Source organism: Haemaphysalis longicornis, unplaced genomic scaffold, assembly GCF_048455015.1.
Source record: "Haemaphysalis longicornis isolate Haplotype H1 unplaced genomic scaffold, Haemaphysalis longicornis Haplotype H1 scaffold_7, whole genome shotgun sequence".
In the NCBI taxonomy this organism is placed as follows: Eukaryota; Metazoa; Arthropoda; class Arachnida; order Ixodida; family Ixodidae; genus Haemaphysalis; species Haemaphysalis longicornis.
In genome coordinates this window covers 7,555,657-7,569,351 of record NW_027526422.1, presented here as the reverse complement: position 1 = coordinate 7,569,351, position 13,695 = coordinate 7,555,657, and the positions used below count along the sequence as shown (strand labels likewise).

Genomic DNA, 13,695 nt, shown 5'->3' with positions numbered 1-13,695 from the left:
ACACTTGTAACCCTTGTAAGACGTTTTTCTGTCCGTTAAAGACTTCTAAGAATATGAGTGAATTTCTCTTTTTGGTCATGATCACCATCATGTCTAACACATTTAATGCCTTTGCGGTTTCGTGTGTAGCACGGTCCAGCCAATTAATTTCATTCGGCATCTTACGGCCTTAAGCACTTAATGTCATTTTTCGTGTACGTGTGGGATGGTTATGACACTGACGCGCTGGCGAGTTCTCGTTGCTGTGGTGTTACCATAACCACCGACTGTTTGCTGGCACAGTCCCAAATCGGCTGACTATTGGCCTGGTGCGAACACGCCTCTTACGATACGGGCACGAGTTAGGCAAGCTCCAAACATTGGGGAAAAGCGAATTGGATTTGAGCGTCTGTGGTGACATGGAGGGTGTTCTTCCACTGTGTATGCCTCGGCTAGTGATTGCTACGATTTTGTCCTGGGAGGCTTATCTTATGCATTTTACTGCTGACAACATGGCAGAAGCACATTGTGCCGATTATTGAGATATCGAGAATGCCCATCCAACGATAATGTTAGATTCCAAGCATGTTTCACAGAACCGAAGCTGAAACTTGATTGAATTCTAATCTTGGACATTGTCTAATCACGTAGCACCTTGTATTGACGTTCCTGCTGTAAGTTGGTGTGGCCGCCGCGGACCGTGCGGGGTAGTTTTTATTCTTTCAGGCTTTATAAAATAAACACCACCTTATTGCCTGGCTAAACGATGAAAAGTGAGCCAGTCGATGCAGTGCAAGCAAAAGCAGGGGCTTGACAAATTCACTTAGGTGTCCCTTTATTAAAAGAAGAGACAAAAAAAAACAGAAGGGGACAATACAGCAACAGATACAAAATTATTAATAGGAGGATGAGACAGCAGTAGGGAAGGTAAACAAGCAATGTTGGCGCACAACAGGGTTGGAGGGATCACTACAGCATTTTGAGCACGTGTCATCACATGGACAAAAAACTTTCCTTCGAGCATCTCAATAAGAGAAGAATGTGTCGACACTAAGCAGTGTAACCAAACAGTTTTGCGCCCAAAAGGATAAGAATCAGTTCAGCGCATGGGGTTACAGGGAATAAAAAAGCAAGGGTAACAAGGGATCAAAAGACGTGGGAACTGTGCAGTAACATCGGCCTTTGACTGTACCACAAACTGTTTAGTCGTGGGACCTAGTTGCACACGTGGAATGTTAATGATAGTTTGAATTTATTCGGGTCACATTCAATAGCTATTGATTCAGGCAGGTTACTCCACTCCTCTGCGGCAATGGAACGAAATGATTAGTTGAATGCATTGGTGGAACCTTGCAGTGGCTGCTTGCTCATTGAGTTACATAGGCGGCGGGAAGTGGGGAACGGTGGTAGCAGTAATGAGCTGTGTAAGTCGGGGAATGCACAATATAGTAGTTCATGAAAAAGACAGTCTTGCGATTTTCCTCCTAGAAACAAGGGTGGGGAGACTGAGGGACAGTTTTATAGCTGAGATGCTCGAAGGAAAGCCGTATGTCGCAGAGATAAAGCGGGCTGCACGATTTTGGATCGACTCAAGAGAATTTATCAAATAAATTTTATGGGAATTCCAAATTGCTGGAACAAACTCAATCTTAGCGCATACAAAGGTTATGTATGCCAATTGGCAAACTGTGGCAGGTGAGCATGATAGGGATCTTCTTCTGATTTGGGCTGTTTTGATGTAAAATTTTGTTACCTGCTTTGTGGCACTTTTTATCACTCTTGGGAGAGTGGTGGTTATGAAACGCTAATATTCAGCACTGCAGCTATGATTTTGCAAATTCTCAAAGGAACACTGAAGAAAGTTGTATTAATTGGTATTTTAAAACAGTCTGGAATAGAGGCAAATGGTGGGAGTCTTATATGATTTAGGGTGCGTCCCCATGGTTTTATGGTGGGTGAAAAATTCAAGTTTCAGGGTCTGGGACAATATGAAACGGGATTAAAAACAGGTGGGAAGTCACTCCAATAGGCTATATAATAGATGCGTGGCTTTCCTTCTTTTTCTATTTTTTTTTTTCTGGGCTTTACTTTTGACGAATGTTTTTGCATTTGGCAACCTGTTGTGCTTTGTATCCTTTTTGTCACATTACTGCTGCGTTAAAACTTGTTTTATAGCTTCAGCAAAGCCTGTGGTGAGTGGGGCTGGGCTGCAAACATGCTTTAGGTTTTTGCCCTACCTCAAGTTTGCAACAAAGCTACAAGCTCATGTTATGAATACCTTGGCACTTTATGCGCAGAAATTCAATTTGATTGACAGATTGAGGCGAGTATACAGCACCTCGGAGCTATATAGTTACTGCGTGAGTAAACTTCCATAATGGCAGATAATATGAAAAGACTGCACTGTTTGCATTGTTCAGCTTTTCTACCCTTATTTTAGTGCTTCATTCATTTGGTCTAGTTTTATTGTTTTTCTGCAAGATTGTCATCTACGTGTGCACCTGGGATGCAGTTTGAGCGATGAAACTGAACAGCAGATTGTTTGAGTGTGCTAGCTGGCTATGCTTACGCATCAAGAACATCCTCGGAAGTGGGGGCTTGCCTTTGTCTCGTTCCAGTTTTGGGAAGAACTGCTTGGCAAAGGGTGCGCGTTTGAAACCTTGCTCTCTTCGATCGAGCTGGACCTTAATGCAAAGTTGACGACTCTGAAGGCCCTGAAAACGATGACAGTTAGGTAAGTTTGGGGCAGAGAACAGCCTCTTGTCTTGTGTTCATTTTGACTGCTGTTCGGTGCAGTACTGCAGTACGGGGTTCAGGCTGGGGGGCTGTTTTGCGGTAAAATGATCAGAAAACCAAGCAGAAAGGGGAGAAAAGAAAACCCTTATGTCGGTTGCAGAGCTTGCCACTCTCTCTGTTTAACCCCGGATCGCCTCCTTCCTTGTCAGTGTCCTTATTCCATGACTCCTTAGTAGCAGCAAAGTTCATGGGTGCCGCTGCATGATTTGGCCAAATTGGCTGTGTCCGAGGCGGCTTCTGTGCCTCCTGAATGCCTTTGGCGCATGTGGCTGCCAGGGAAAAATGATCGTCTCTTCAAGTGAAGCCAGGTTGTTCCGCGGGTGCTGTGCTGTGGCTGCATAGCTGCATTTGGGTGCTTTCTTTGTAACTTAATGTCTTGTGTGTTATCAAGTCTCTTTTCAACAGCCAGGAAGGGCTCTTATCGAGTGTTAAATTTCGCCTTGCAGTGGACAGTGCTTCCCTCAGCCCCTTGATGTCAGCTGGAGTTAGCACTTTGCGTTTCCTTGTAATGCTTGTCACACTCTTGGGGCAACGTTTATGTTGCATGGTCTCGAGAGTGGTTTGTGGGCTCATGATTGCCTGCTCCTCTGTGTTTCCTCTGGAAATAGGATCCCTGGAGAGCCTTACTTGCCTGACACCTACGTAGTGCGCATCGTGGAAATTCTTCTCGGCGTGCTGAGCGGGCCCTGCTTTAATGACAATAGTGTGCAGGCACAGGCAAGCGCTGAACTTTTCAATCTCTCTCTTTGGCATTCATTGCATTATTGCTGGCAACATGGGTGCCTTTAGTGGGCTGAAACATAGAGTTTCTCAATATTACCTAGAGTGGAAAGTGTCGCTGCGATCGCATGCCGACATGGGAATTGTGGGCAGTGTGCGAATCGGATTGGCAGCAAGTGGCTAGTGCAAAGAGCTACGGATTAGGCTTCTCGGCTCTGAAGCATTTGTTAGTTCTGTTTTCGGGATGCCCTGTTTGGCATTCAATGGCTATCACAGACATGTCTAAACAGCAGCGTGATTAGCTCTTAACGCATGTGCTCGCGTTAGCGGGGAGTTTCTTCAGATGAAGGGGTGACCACATGCAGCGACGGCGACAAGCGACGCGAAAAACGCAACCCAAAAGGTGCAACAACAGAGTGTACTTGGCCAAAGCGACAAGTGATTAAAATAATTCACTGCCGCCTATGTCCTCTGTCGTCGTCGCTCGTCGCTACAGTTCACTGTATCGCCGCTGCCGCTCGCTTGTGGGCTGCTTCTTGCCGGAAAAAAGCGAGTGAGGGCCCCGGCGGCCGCTTGCTGCTCTATACCGCTTCCCGCTTGCTGCTGTCGACACTAAATAAGCTTCGCTAGCACACACTATGCGTTTTCTGCACCCATTCTGTTACAATTTTCGTGTCGCTCGTCGCCGTAGCTGCGTTTACTTACCCCTTGAAGCATGCGCTGCCTTGGGCAGGCGCAATGGGGCAACACACATAGCAACTCGACAAGCCAGTATTTATTTGCCATTTGAAGCATTCACGCAATTTCATAATGCTTTGCGCGCGTACTTGAAGACTTACTTGCGGTAACAGGCTTCGCTTCCACGATAATTTATACCTGCTTAGTCAAAACAAATAAATACAACGCGATTACATCATTCTTGCATCTATAATGCTGCATCGCCTGCCAAGGCGCGTAGCATACGATAATGAGACTAATGAGATGGAGCAAGAACACAGCTTTAGACAATATAAACAATTTTTTTTCAGCTAAATATTACAAAAAATCAAAGAAAACCTCACCCAGTTTGAAGTATGTAATAACTGAAAAATATATCCGAGACGGCCCGCTTTATCTGGCAGCGTGAGCCAAAGGCAGGACTTCTACTTTTTTTTTCTTAGTAACCCTCTAATTTGTATTGCAGCATAACACCTCGAACACAGTGCCTTACACAAAATAAAATTTGCTGACAGCGGCACTTTCGGCAGCAATTTTTCAAACAAAAACTCAATTTGCGTAGCCGCAAAGTCATTGCCGGCCATGCCATACCGAACTTCCGGCCGAACTGCACACTATGGCGGCACTCATGGAGGCGTAGAGCGCTTCCGCCGAATCACGTTGACGCTAGCGCCAGATTCCACTCTAGGTAAGCTAGTGAGAAACTCTATGGGCTGAAAAACAAAGGGGGGTGGTACCTTTCGCTGACTTTAGGGACCACCTTAGAAGTTGACGGCATACTCTTTCTCCGCTAAAGTGGTGATTAAAACATGTGGCATCGACATCTATAGCTTACCTAGGTAATTAATTAAATTTTAATGGCACATTTGCTTCATCAGCTTCCTTTTCTCCCCCTAAAAGAAATTTTGCTGATGATGCCTATGAGATACTGTGTACTTCTGTGTTTCTTTTTTTTTTTTTTCCTGCAAACACAAACTGAAATGATCGCTTCACCAAACTTCATTTTTCCGGCTTACAAAAAATCCTGTCAGAAGCAAATCAGAAAGTAAGCTTTATTTTTCTGGCTTGCAAAAAACCTCTTAGAAATAAGCCAAAGTGAAGCTTAGGACCTTCATGAACGTTATTGAAGGGAAACAAAATCATCCGTATGTGACTCCTATCACGAGCCAAGCTGTAATGCCTTCCTTTACGGGCATCAGATACACTCGGAGGTGGGTGGACGGTGGTGTGCCTGATAACCCACGTGCAGCTTCGGTACGTCAAGGCTGACAACCTGAATCTAGCATCGAAGGAGAGGAACGGGAGACGGCAGAGGGGCAACGAGATACGGGAGGTGAAATTTAGGAGGGTGCCAGCGTTTATTGAAAACTAATGTCAGGGTTGATGCCTCTTTTGAAGCAACTGGTAAAGAGGTAGTAGTGTGCGGTGGCAGGCAGTGGGTGCTTTCATACACGTACAAACGTGCGCTCCGGCCTTAGGCTAATTGAAGCTGCCTGACAGATTTCACGGCTGGGATAGCATCCACGTCTTGCCGCTATGTGCATGCATCTAAGTGTGTGCACGCGTCCTGCAACCCCCCTCACTTGTTTGCTCTTTCAGACGGTGATGATCAGTGCCCTCAAGTGTCTGCAGAACATCTTCTCCACCCAGTGGAACTTTCCCAGTGACCAGCTGGGGAACCTTCTAGGTGTTCTCAAGGTGAGGGCGTCTATTTACCTCAAAGATGGCCCCAATGTTTGGAACAGGGTCTCTGGCAGGGGGCTGTGGTACAACACGTGGGTGACAGCAGTCACGTGAACATGTAAACCAAAGCAGTCAACTTTGTCTCTAATGTTGCAGAATAAAGAAATACCCATGCAAAAGCTTTAAGCAACAAGCAAAAAAAGATATAAAGAAGGCGACGAAACAAATAAGCGAGAAATGCTACATTAGCCTGGACAGCAAGGTGAAAGTGAAAGTTTATTCACCGATTTATAAACGAAAAGTGGAAGCAAAGTTAAAAGGCCGGCAAGCCTGATGAGGGCTTTGCTCCTCAGTAAAATTTGGCAGTTCGTGCCACGCAGTTGTACAAATTCTAAACATTTACGACACAAGGGCAATGCAAAGATTCTTTTCAAGAGGCGTATCAACTTTGCATCAAACAAAACAAGGAGACAACATAAACGACAAGAGAGAGATACAATTGTTCATTTTAAAAGCCAGCTGTAGCACAGTTCACAATCAAATACGTATAATTTTATCTTGTTTTTGAAGAGTTGTTCATTTAAGCCACGCCTTACATGATTCGACACCCTGTTCAGACAGGTTGGTGTTTGATACTCGAATTTCTGTTTCAAGTTGAAAGGCAGTGCATTTTGCCAAAGTATTCGCAACACAGGTGTAACAGAACCATTCATTAAGCAAGGTTATGCATTGCGAACAATGCATAAAGGTGCAGGAATTGGGGGTTAGCAGTAGGCCTGTGTACTTGAGACCTATTTTTTTATCTTAAGGTTGACTTGTCATGCCAAGCTCATGCTGTTCTCTTGCCTTCTTTGCCAGAGTCTCTCCTTCTATGGCTTCCCGGGACAGAAAAACAGACAGTACCTGAATTTGCACCCAAGCCCCCTGTGCATGCATCTGCCATCCCTGGCTACCAGCGAGGATGTTCGAAACCAGCCCAAGGCAAGGGAATCATTACTCGGCGGGGACCGCCAGTTAAGCTGACTGCCTGCAAAAATGCTTGTTTAGCGGTTAACATTGCTTAATTTTGATATGCGAGAGCAATGCTCCATTGCTACACAGATCGACATCGGCTGTAATATCGCGTTGTTGCTGTGATGTTTCTGAAAAGTAACAACTCGGCATCTGGTGTTACTGTGGCATTTAACTGGTTGCTGCTTCATGTTGGTGTGTCTGATGTAGCGTATATATATAAGAACTGGCTAGCTGATACCGATCAGGCTGACCTGGCAGCCAAAAAGAGGTCTTGAATTAGGCTCCACCTGATTTAACCTTTACTTCTTGTGTAGGTTCGAACTCTGTAATTAAGAAGCTGCTACAGGCACAAAACGACAAGTACGGCACAATAAAACATACCACTCAACAGATATCCCTGTTTGTTCTGCACTTTTTAATTAAGTTTACCGTTGTGAACCAACTTTTGCTGTATGAAGCTATGTCTGGTTGTTTTAGTGTACCATGGTGCGTACCCCCTTCTACGCTTCTTTTTTTCTGTAACCAACACATGTCGTAAAATCTGCGTCATGTGCTACTGTAGTGTCTAGTTCTACCCGAAACCGTGGCAACTTGCTTTGTGCCTGATGTCTACTGGAATTGAGGTGAAAGTGTACTATTAGTTGTCAAACCGGGCCTTGGTCTGTCTCTTGGTGTTTCCATATCAGCCAGCGACGCCACGGCGGAAGAATCGCAAGAAGAAGAACAAGAAAGGAAACGAGCGGGCAAAGGAGGACACCCCAGAGCAGTCGGAAGAAGGTGAACGAGCTGGGTTCAGGGTGGCTTCTGTTTCTCCTTTTCCCTTGTGTGTGCCGATGCATTCGGCTGAAATGGATACTGAAAAAAAGCTGTAAGCATTATCTAACCACTTTATAAGTTAGACGGTGCAGGTATTCTTTGGCCAGCTCGCATTTGTTTTTTTCTTGGAAAGAAGAAAAGTGAGTTGAAGAGGGGGCTTTTGTTTCACTGTCCTTTTTATGCAATTTGGTGACGTCAGCTGCAATGACACACTGGCAGATATGCAGCCGTTTCCGTGAGCGCGTATCCTATAATAATTGTGTCTGGACAAAAGTAAATAAAGTGTGGCATTGACGTGTCCCTGAAGGAGCCCTCAAATGCACGACATGCAAGGCCAAACCTTGTTTCTCAGCAAGCAACCATGAGAGCGCCCAAGCAAACTGACTGCTTTCCTAGCATGTGGCATGCGGGTCTTTGTCATTTTTCGTTGTTCTTTGGTCACCGCTGTGGATCAGTGCATACATCCTCGGGGCAGCATTTTTTCAGGTCGCCAAGTAACGGTACAGATGTATCTAGCAAAGAGCTGTTTATTTATATCCAGCTGTATCACGATTTCAAAACCACGATGCATCATTCTTTCATTCTTTCAACTTTATAACTGCCAATACAACTGGTAAAGTTGACCTTTGTAATTTCAGCCTTTGTTAATTTGATTTTAACACTCAATTTCATCGAGTTTAGGGTGTGATGCTATGTATTTCGGCCTTGATTAATTCGTTTTTCCACCAATTCGGCCATAGTTTAGTGGTCCCAGGTGGAAATATCCAGAATCAATGTATACAGTATATCAAACCTCGAGACAGTGGTTTCATTACAGCAGCAGTCGTAGATAAATGTTAATGATTTGGCAGCAGTGGTTTGATCTGATCGGCAATATTGATGAGGGCATTTTATTTTTTAAGTTGAGGTTAAAAGCGCTGACGCATGCACTCACAAAATTTTTAAGCATCTCGTGCCTAAAATAAAGTCAGACCATGAAACAAGTTAACAGCCTTATGGTAAGTGTGTTTTTTGTCCTGCTGACATGAGTAAACATGGCTACTAACCAGCCCAACTTGTTAGCATTAGAACTGATTCAGGCAGAATGAGGTTAATTGAGCATTTGTTTTGCGGCCAGTCTGAAAATTTTCCATGCCCAAAAGGGTTGTCCGGGATTTGCAGCAAGCGTGTGTGTCTTCAATATGTAGCCGTCTAAAGCTGGGATGATCAGCTATATTTTCAGAGCTCCAAAGAAGAACCTTTTTGGAAGAACTGTCTGGCATCAGGCTTCAAAGCTGCAAGAAGTACAGTAAAAGAATAAAAATCGAAATAAATGTATAACATGTACCACTTATTGGATTGAGCATAGCAAAGGGGCTACTTTATTTTGTTTTTGAGTTATTTTTGAAAAGCAGCTCCTTCTTTCGCTCTCTCTTATTTTTTTATTTCCCCCCCCCCCCCCCCCCCCCCCACAGAGGGCACGAGGACTCCCGTGCAGTTTTGGAGGAAGACCTCTAGCTCCGAATCTGAGTTCTCTGACACTGAGGCGGGCCACTTGGCGAGGCAACGGCACCTGCAGGCTGGCGTCCGCCGCAACGTATACATCGTGCTCAAACTAATCACCAAGGTGGGATAACCCTTTTCCTCAGCACAGGTCACCTTTGCTGAGCTGTTTATTCTAGGAGTCTCTTTCATTCAGTGCTCGCTCGTGTCTGACAAACGAGCACTAGAAATCGCGGCCATAACCCTTATGGATCAGCAGTCGCAGCTTAAAAGAATGACCGGTGTGATGCATTCATTGCAGGCAGTCCCCAAGTTTTGTTCTTGGTATGTTGAGTTCCTTACTGGGACTTTTCCTTTCTTTTCTTTTTGGTATGCTGAGAAACAAGAAAGGAAAGCTACAGTAACACACAAGGATGGCAGGAGTCTTCAGGACGAAGCCCGCTTGTGTTTCTTCTAGAGTGAGGGATTTGCGCGAAAAAGTAGAATGTTTGTCCGCATTAGAAACTTTGTGAGGCTGGACAAAGATTGTTCCTTCACAACACGCTCTGTTCTTTAGATTTGCAGTTTGATGTTATATTACATGAAGGTGAGTGTATAGTACAGTAGGATCTCGATAAACAGAAATCGCTTGATTAAACGGAATTAAACAGAACTTTAGCCTGTAGGTTGGTTGGTTTTGTATTCAGATAAAGTAAGAAAACTTTCAGTAATTGGAACTAAAATTTTCACCTCATCGTGTAAACAGAACAAAAAATAGAACTTCTTGTCAAACCCATGGCCAATATCATCAGCTTTTTCTGGTTCTGGCTGTTTAGTTTTAGTTTTAGTTTTTTAGCCTCGTTGGCCTACAAGCCTTGTCTCGTTAATGGTCAGCCATGTTAGCGCAGTGAATGCAACATTACAGTTTTTGTTTTAGTCGTTCAGTATCGATTCAAGTCGCCGAGGTTACAGGGCTTAGCTCCTGCCTCCTCGTCCGTGACTTCGTTATTCGTGCTTCATTACCGCGTTGCCGCCTTCTAAATTCAGTGGCTCATAAGCACTTGTGAAGTTGAGGCCTGAGGCGTGCACACCATGCGCTTATGTTAGAAAAGAAAGGACATCATTATTAGCTTTGAAAGAGGCTCTTTGATGCATTTTCATGCGTTTTAAGGGCACAGTAACTTAATTGTTGCCAAATAAACTTTGTGAATGTTGTGCCTAAACCGCTTGTGGTTTTCTTGCTTCCTGAAAAACCATCAGCTACAATCCCCTTCCAGTGCTCTTAGAGTTCCGTGAAATGCCTTTAAGAGTGTGTACGCACGTAAATTTGCACGTTTGCACATCTCTCTCGGGAAGTGAAACTCCTGTTAAACAGAGCTAATTTTTTCGGCCCCTTGAAGTTCCGTTTATCGAGACTCAACTGTATGCGTGGAGTAACAGAAACACCCGTGTAAGCAGCATTTCCTTTTATTTTTTCTTCGGAGGTCGGTGACCTTGCAAACTTGAAAGCGCATCGGCTATGGAGCATATTCCTGTGGCCCACTTCAGATTTTGTTGGGAACACTTGGAACAGCTTTTACTACGCATCCACATTTGCTTGGGCACTGCTTGGCTCCTCCTGCCTTGGCTGCAGGTTGTGGAGAGCCGAGACATGTTGGGCTACTGGCTCCATTTCCTTCCCGACATCCCGGTCACCGTGGGGGCCCCACAGACCCAAACCATTCTGCTGACCATCCTCAAGGACCCCAACCCACAGGTCGGCACCCTCCTGGCTGTTTGCTGCTACTCTGGGACCACTGGGCAAACCATGGAGCCATTTTGTGTGAAAGCTTACCATTGGGTGTAGCGAGTTGGTACTCTTTTAAGGGACAGACAGCCGATTTTTGTCGAGTATATATTCTCTATCCCAAATGAAAGGGCTTCACTTGAAGCACCTTGACGAGAAGCGGTTTTATTGATAACGCCCTAGAACTTTTTAAATCGAAATTTTTAGGTCTAGGAGCCATATGTGTCCCTCCCAAAAATAATGCTGGCAACCATGACATAGAGTAGCTCGGCAACACACTTTTCTGTATGCGAAATGGAAAACGATATTTAAGAAATTGTCCCCTGCTAAAAAAGTTTGAATCGCAGGCTTTCCTCTTCCTTCACGTGTTTTTTTTTTTTTTTTTTTTTTAATGCAATGGTCTATTTTGCACGAATGCGCTATCTGTTGGGATAGACGATAGGTAGAATCTGGCTTCACATTGTGGAGGTGGAAAGTTCAATTCTCCCCAGGTGTGACGTTTTCTTTTTTTTTTTAAGCTACCTTTGGCGTATTTGGAAACCGAAATTAAATATTTCGGCAGAACAAACGCCCCTGACTCGGGCAGAATCATCAAAGCTCTTTCACTGGGGTCTGTTTACTGAATGCTGCCATTGATTCTGGGCATGGAGGCTCAGTTAGCCACACTGAGGGCAACCCAGCAACGGCGGGCGGCGTGTCTTTAAAATTTTCAAAATAATGTTTAGAAATACATATAAAATTTAAACTTGTACAAATACTTGTGTTAAGAGGTTTTCAATACGTAAATAAACGTTTCAGCAGTTTAAGTAGCTGCTAGGTTTGCAGGTCACGTGACAGCGACACAAGTTTCGACACTACGAACCGCCACCCTTCCGATTTCAGGAAGTTTGCTGCCAAATTAAAATTATTTCCTCCAATTTGTTTAGAAATTGCTTGTGGTTACCGGGCTATATAAAACGCTGGCTTTCATATGTGCTAGAGAACATATACGCGACAAAAATCGGTTGTCTGTCCCTTTAATGTTTACTTGTTCACAGTGCATAAAATGACATGAGAAATATTGGCAGGGGACACTTCATACTACTGTATTTATTCGATTATAAGGCAGTCACGATTGTAAGGCGGGGGTGTAGTTTGAAGAGTAAAAAAAGAATCCCCATATTTAGATACTGAGTTTCGAACATAAGGCGGGGTATGACTTTGAAACTACGGATTTTGAAAAAAAACCTCACCTTACATTCGAATAAGTACAGTATTATTGCCTGAAGTGCACTGTTAGGTGTCGCTGGGGGGTAGGCAAGTCACACATAAGCAGGCTTTTAAAGCCTGGACTTTTGTAATGGAGGTCAAAATTAATCCAGAGCCCTCCTCTACGGTATGCCTTATAGCCCCAGGTGTAGCTTCGGCATGTAAAACATCCAGAATTCAGATTTAAACCTTTGGTTTAGCAAGATTGTGCCGTTTTGGAAGCTACGGTGCATTTACTGTGAGCCCGTTTAATTGGGCCGCAGAACAAGTGTACATGAAGGGCAAGTTGCTCCACTCTGGCACTTTTCGTTCAGTCGGAATGCACAGTGTGTTTACTCTGAGCACAGGCAGCCAGTCTTGTGGTACCTGATTCTTGCTTGCAGATTTGACATTTGCCATCAACCTTTCGTCTCTCTCATTGCCCTGGCAGGTTCGAGTGGCAGCCCTGGATTTGCTCACCGACTTTGTGACCAAGTACAAGCCATTCCTGGGCCTCGCAGCCTACAGGTAATGCCCCCCGCAGTAGTGGAACGTGTGTCGAATGCAGTGGAACGCAGTAGCTGCCTAGGAAAGTGAAAATTGGATTCCTGCGTATTTTACTTGCTCTTTCCAGATATTGAAAGCGTGGATGCTGTTAGTGTTGCTTTTGCCAGAATCCTTTGTGTCTGTCCTTGTCAGCGGGGAAAAACTTGAAGCGCATTCGGTACCACATCACCGAAGGGCAGATGATGCAGCGTTGTCCCTCTTCGGGGGGTCGGGAGGAGCGACTCCTGTGTGCCTCCGAGTGTTCACTCACTGTGGTCTCCCTTGCACCCCTGCCACGTCCCAGTGGGTCCAAGCGCACAGCATTCACCACGCTCTCAGAGACGGTGGCTGCCATCCTGGGGGAAATACACCGGTGCCTCCATCTGGCCATCATCGCCGAGAATGACTCTGTGCAGATCATCCAGCTCCTGAAGGTGCCCACCCTTCATCCTGTCATTGGAAAAGCAGGGAGGATTGTAATGGAACATCAGTAAAGTGCCTGCTGGTACGGGGAAAACGCTAAAAAATAATAATACTGCAGTCCAATGCAAAGTGTGCATAGACAAAAAAAAAAAAAAGGTTATGCAGATTACAGGCAGTTCGTTTTGAAGTCTTCTTCTGTTTTTTTTTTTTTTTTTTGTTTTGTGCATGGCTGATGCATTTTTAAAGCATTGTGCAACATTCAACAGAAAAACGCAAGTAGCATTTCCTTCTGAACATAAACCACATCTTTTCACAACTTTTTTGTTTTAGTAATGAAACACTAGCAGTGACCACGTGTTTACATAGTACAACTTGTTTCCATCTTGGAAAGCACTTTTATGATCTTGCAGCCCTTTTTAATACTGCTTTGCCCTCTGAACATTTTTGCTTATCTGTAGACGACATTTGTAGTATTACTCAGCCACCACATTGCTACACTGCAAGCAAATCCTGTTGTGTGGCTGGAC

At 44.6% G+C, this 13,695-nt stretch overlaps 1 protein-coding gene across 1 annotated transcript in view; it reads left to right on the top strand.

The window, feature by feature from the left end:
* LOC144144416 (HEAT repeat-containing protein 6) overlaps positions 1–13,695 on the top strand; it is a 38,283-nt gene that overhangs the window by 4,722 nt on the left and 19,866 nt on the right. The window contains exons 4-12 of the mRNA XM_077675848.1: positions 2,598–2,713; positions 3,384–3,492; positions 5,812–5,910; positions 6,754–6,876; positions 7,596–7,686; positions 9,180–9,331; positions 10,820–10,942; positions 12,651–12,727; positions 13,050–13,179. Coding sequence (XP_077531974.1) covers positions 2,598–2,713; positions 3,384–3,492; positions 5,812–5,910; positions 6,754–6,876; positions 7,596–7,686; positions 9,180–9,331; positions 10,820–10,942; positions 12,651–12,727; positions 13,050–13,179 — 1,020 coding nt within the window. The remainder of the gene's footprint in view (positions 1–2,597; positions 2,714–3,383; positions 3,493–5,811; positions 5,911–6,753; positions 6,877–7,595; positions 7,687–9,179; positions 9,332–10,819; positions 10,943–12,650; positions 12,728–13,049; positions 13,180–13,695) is intronic.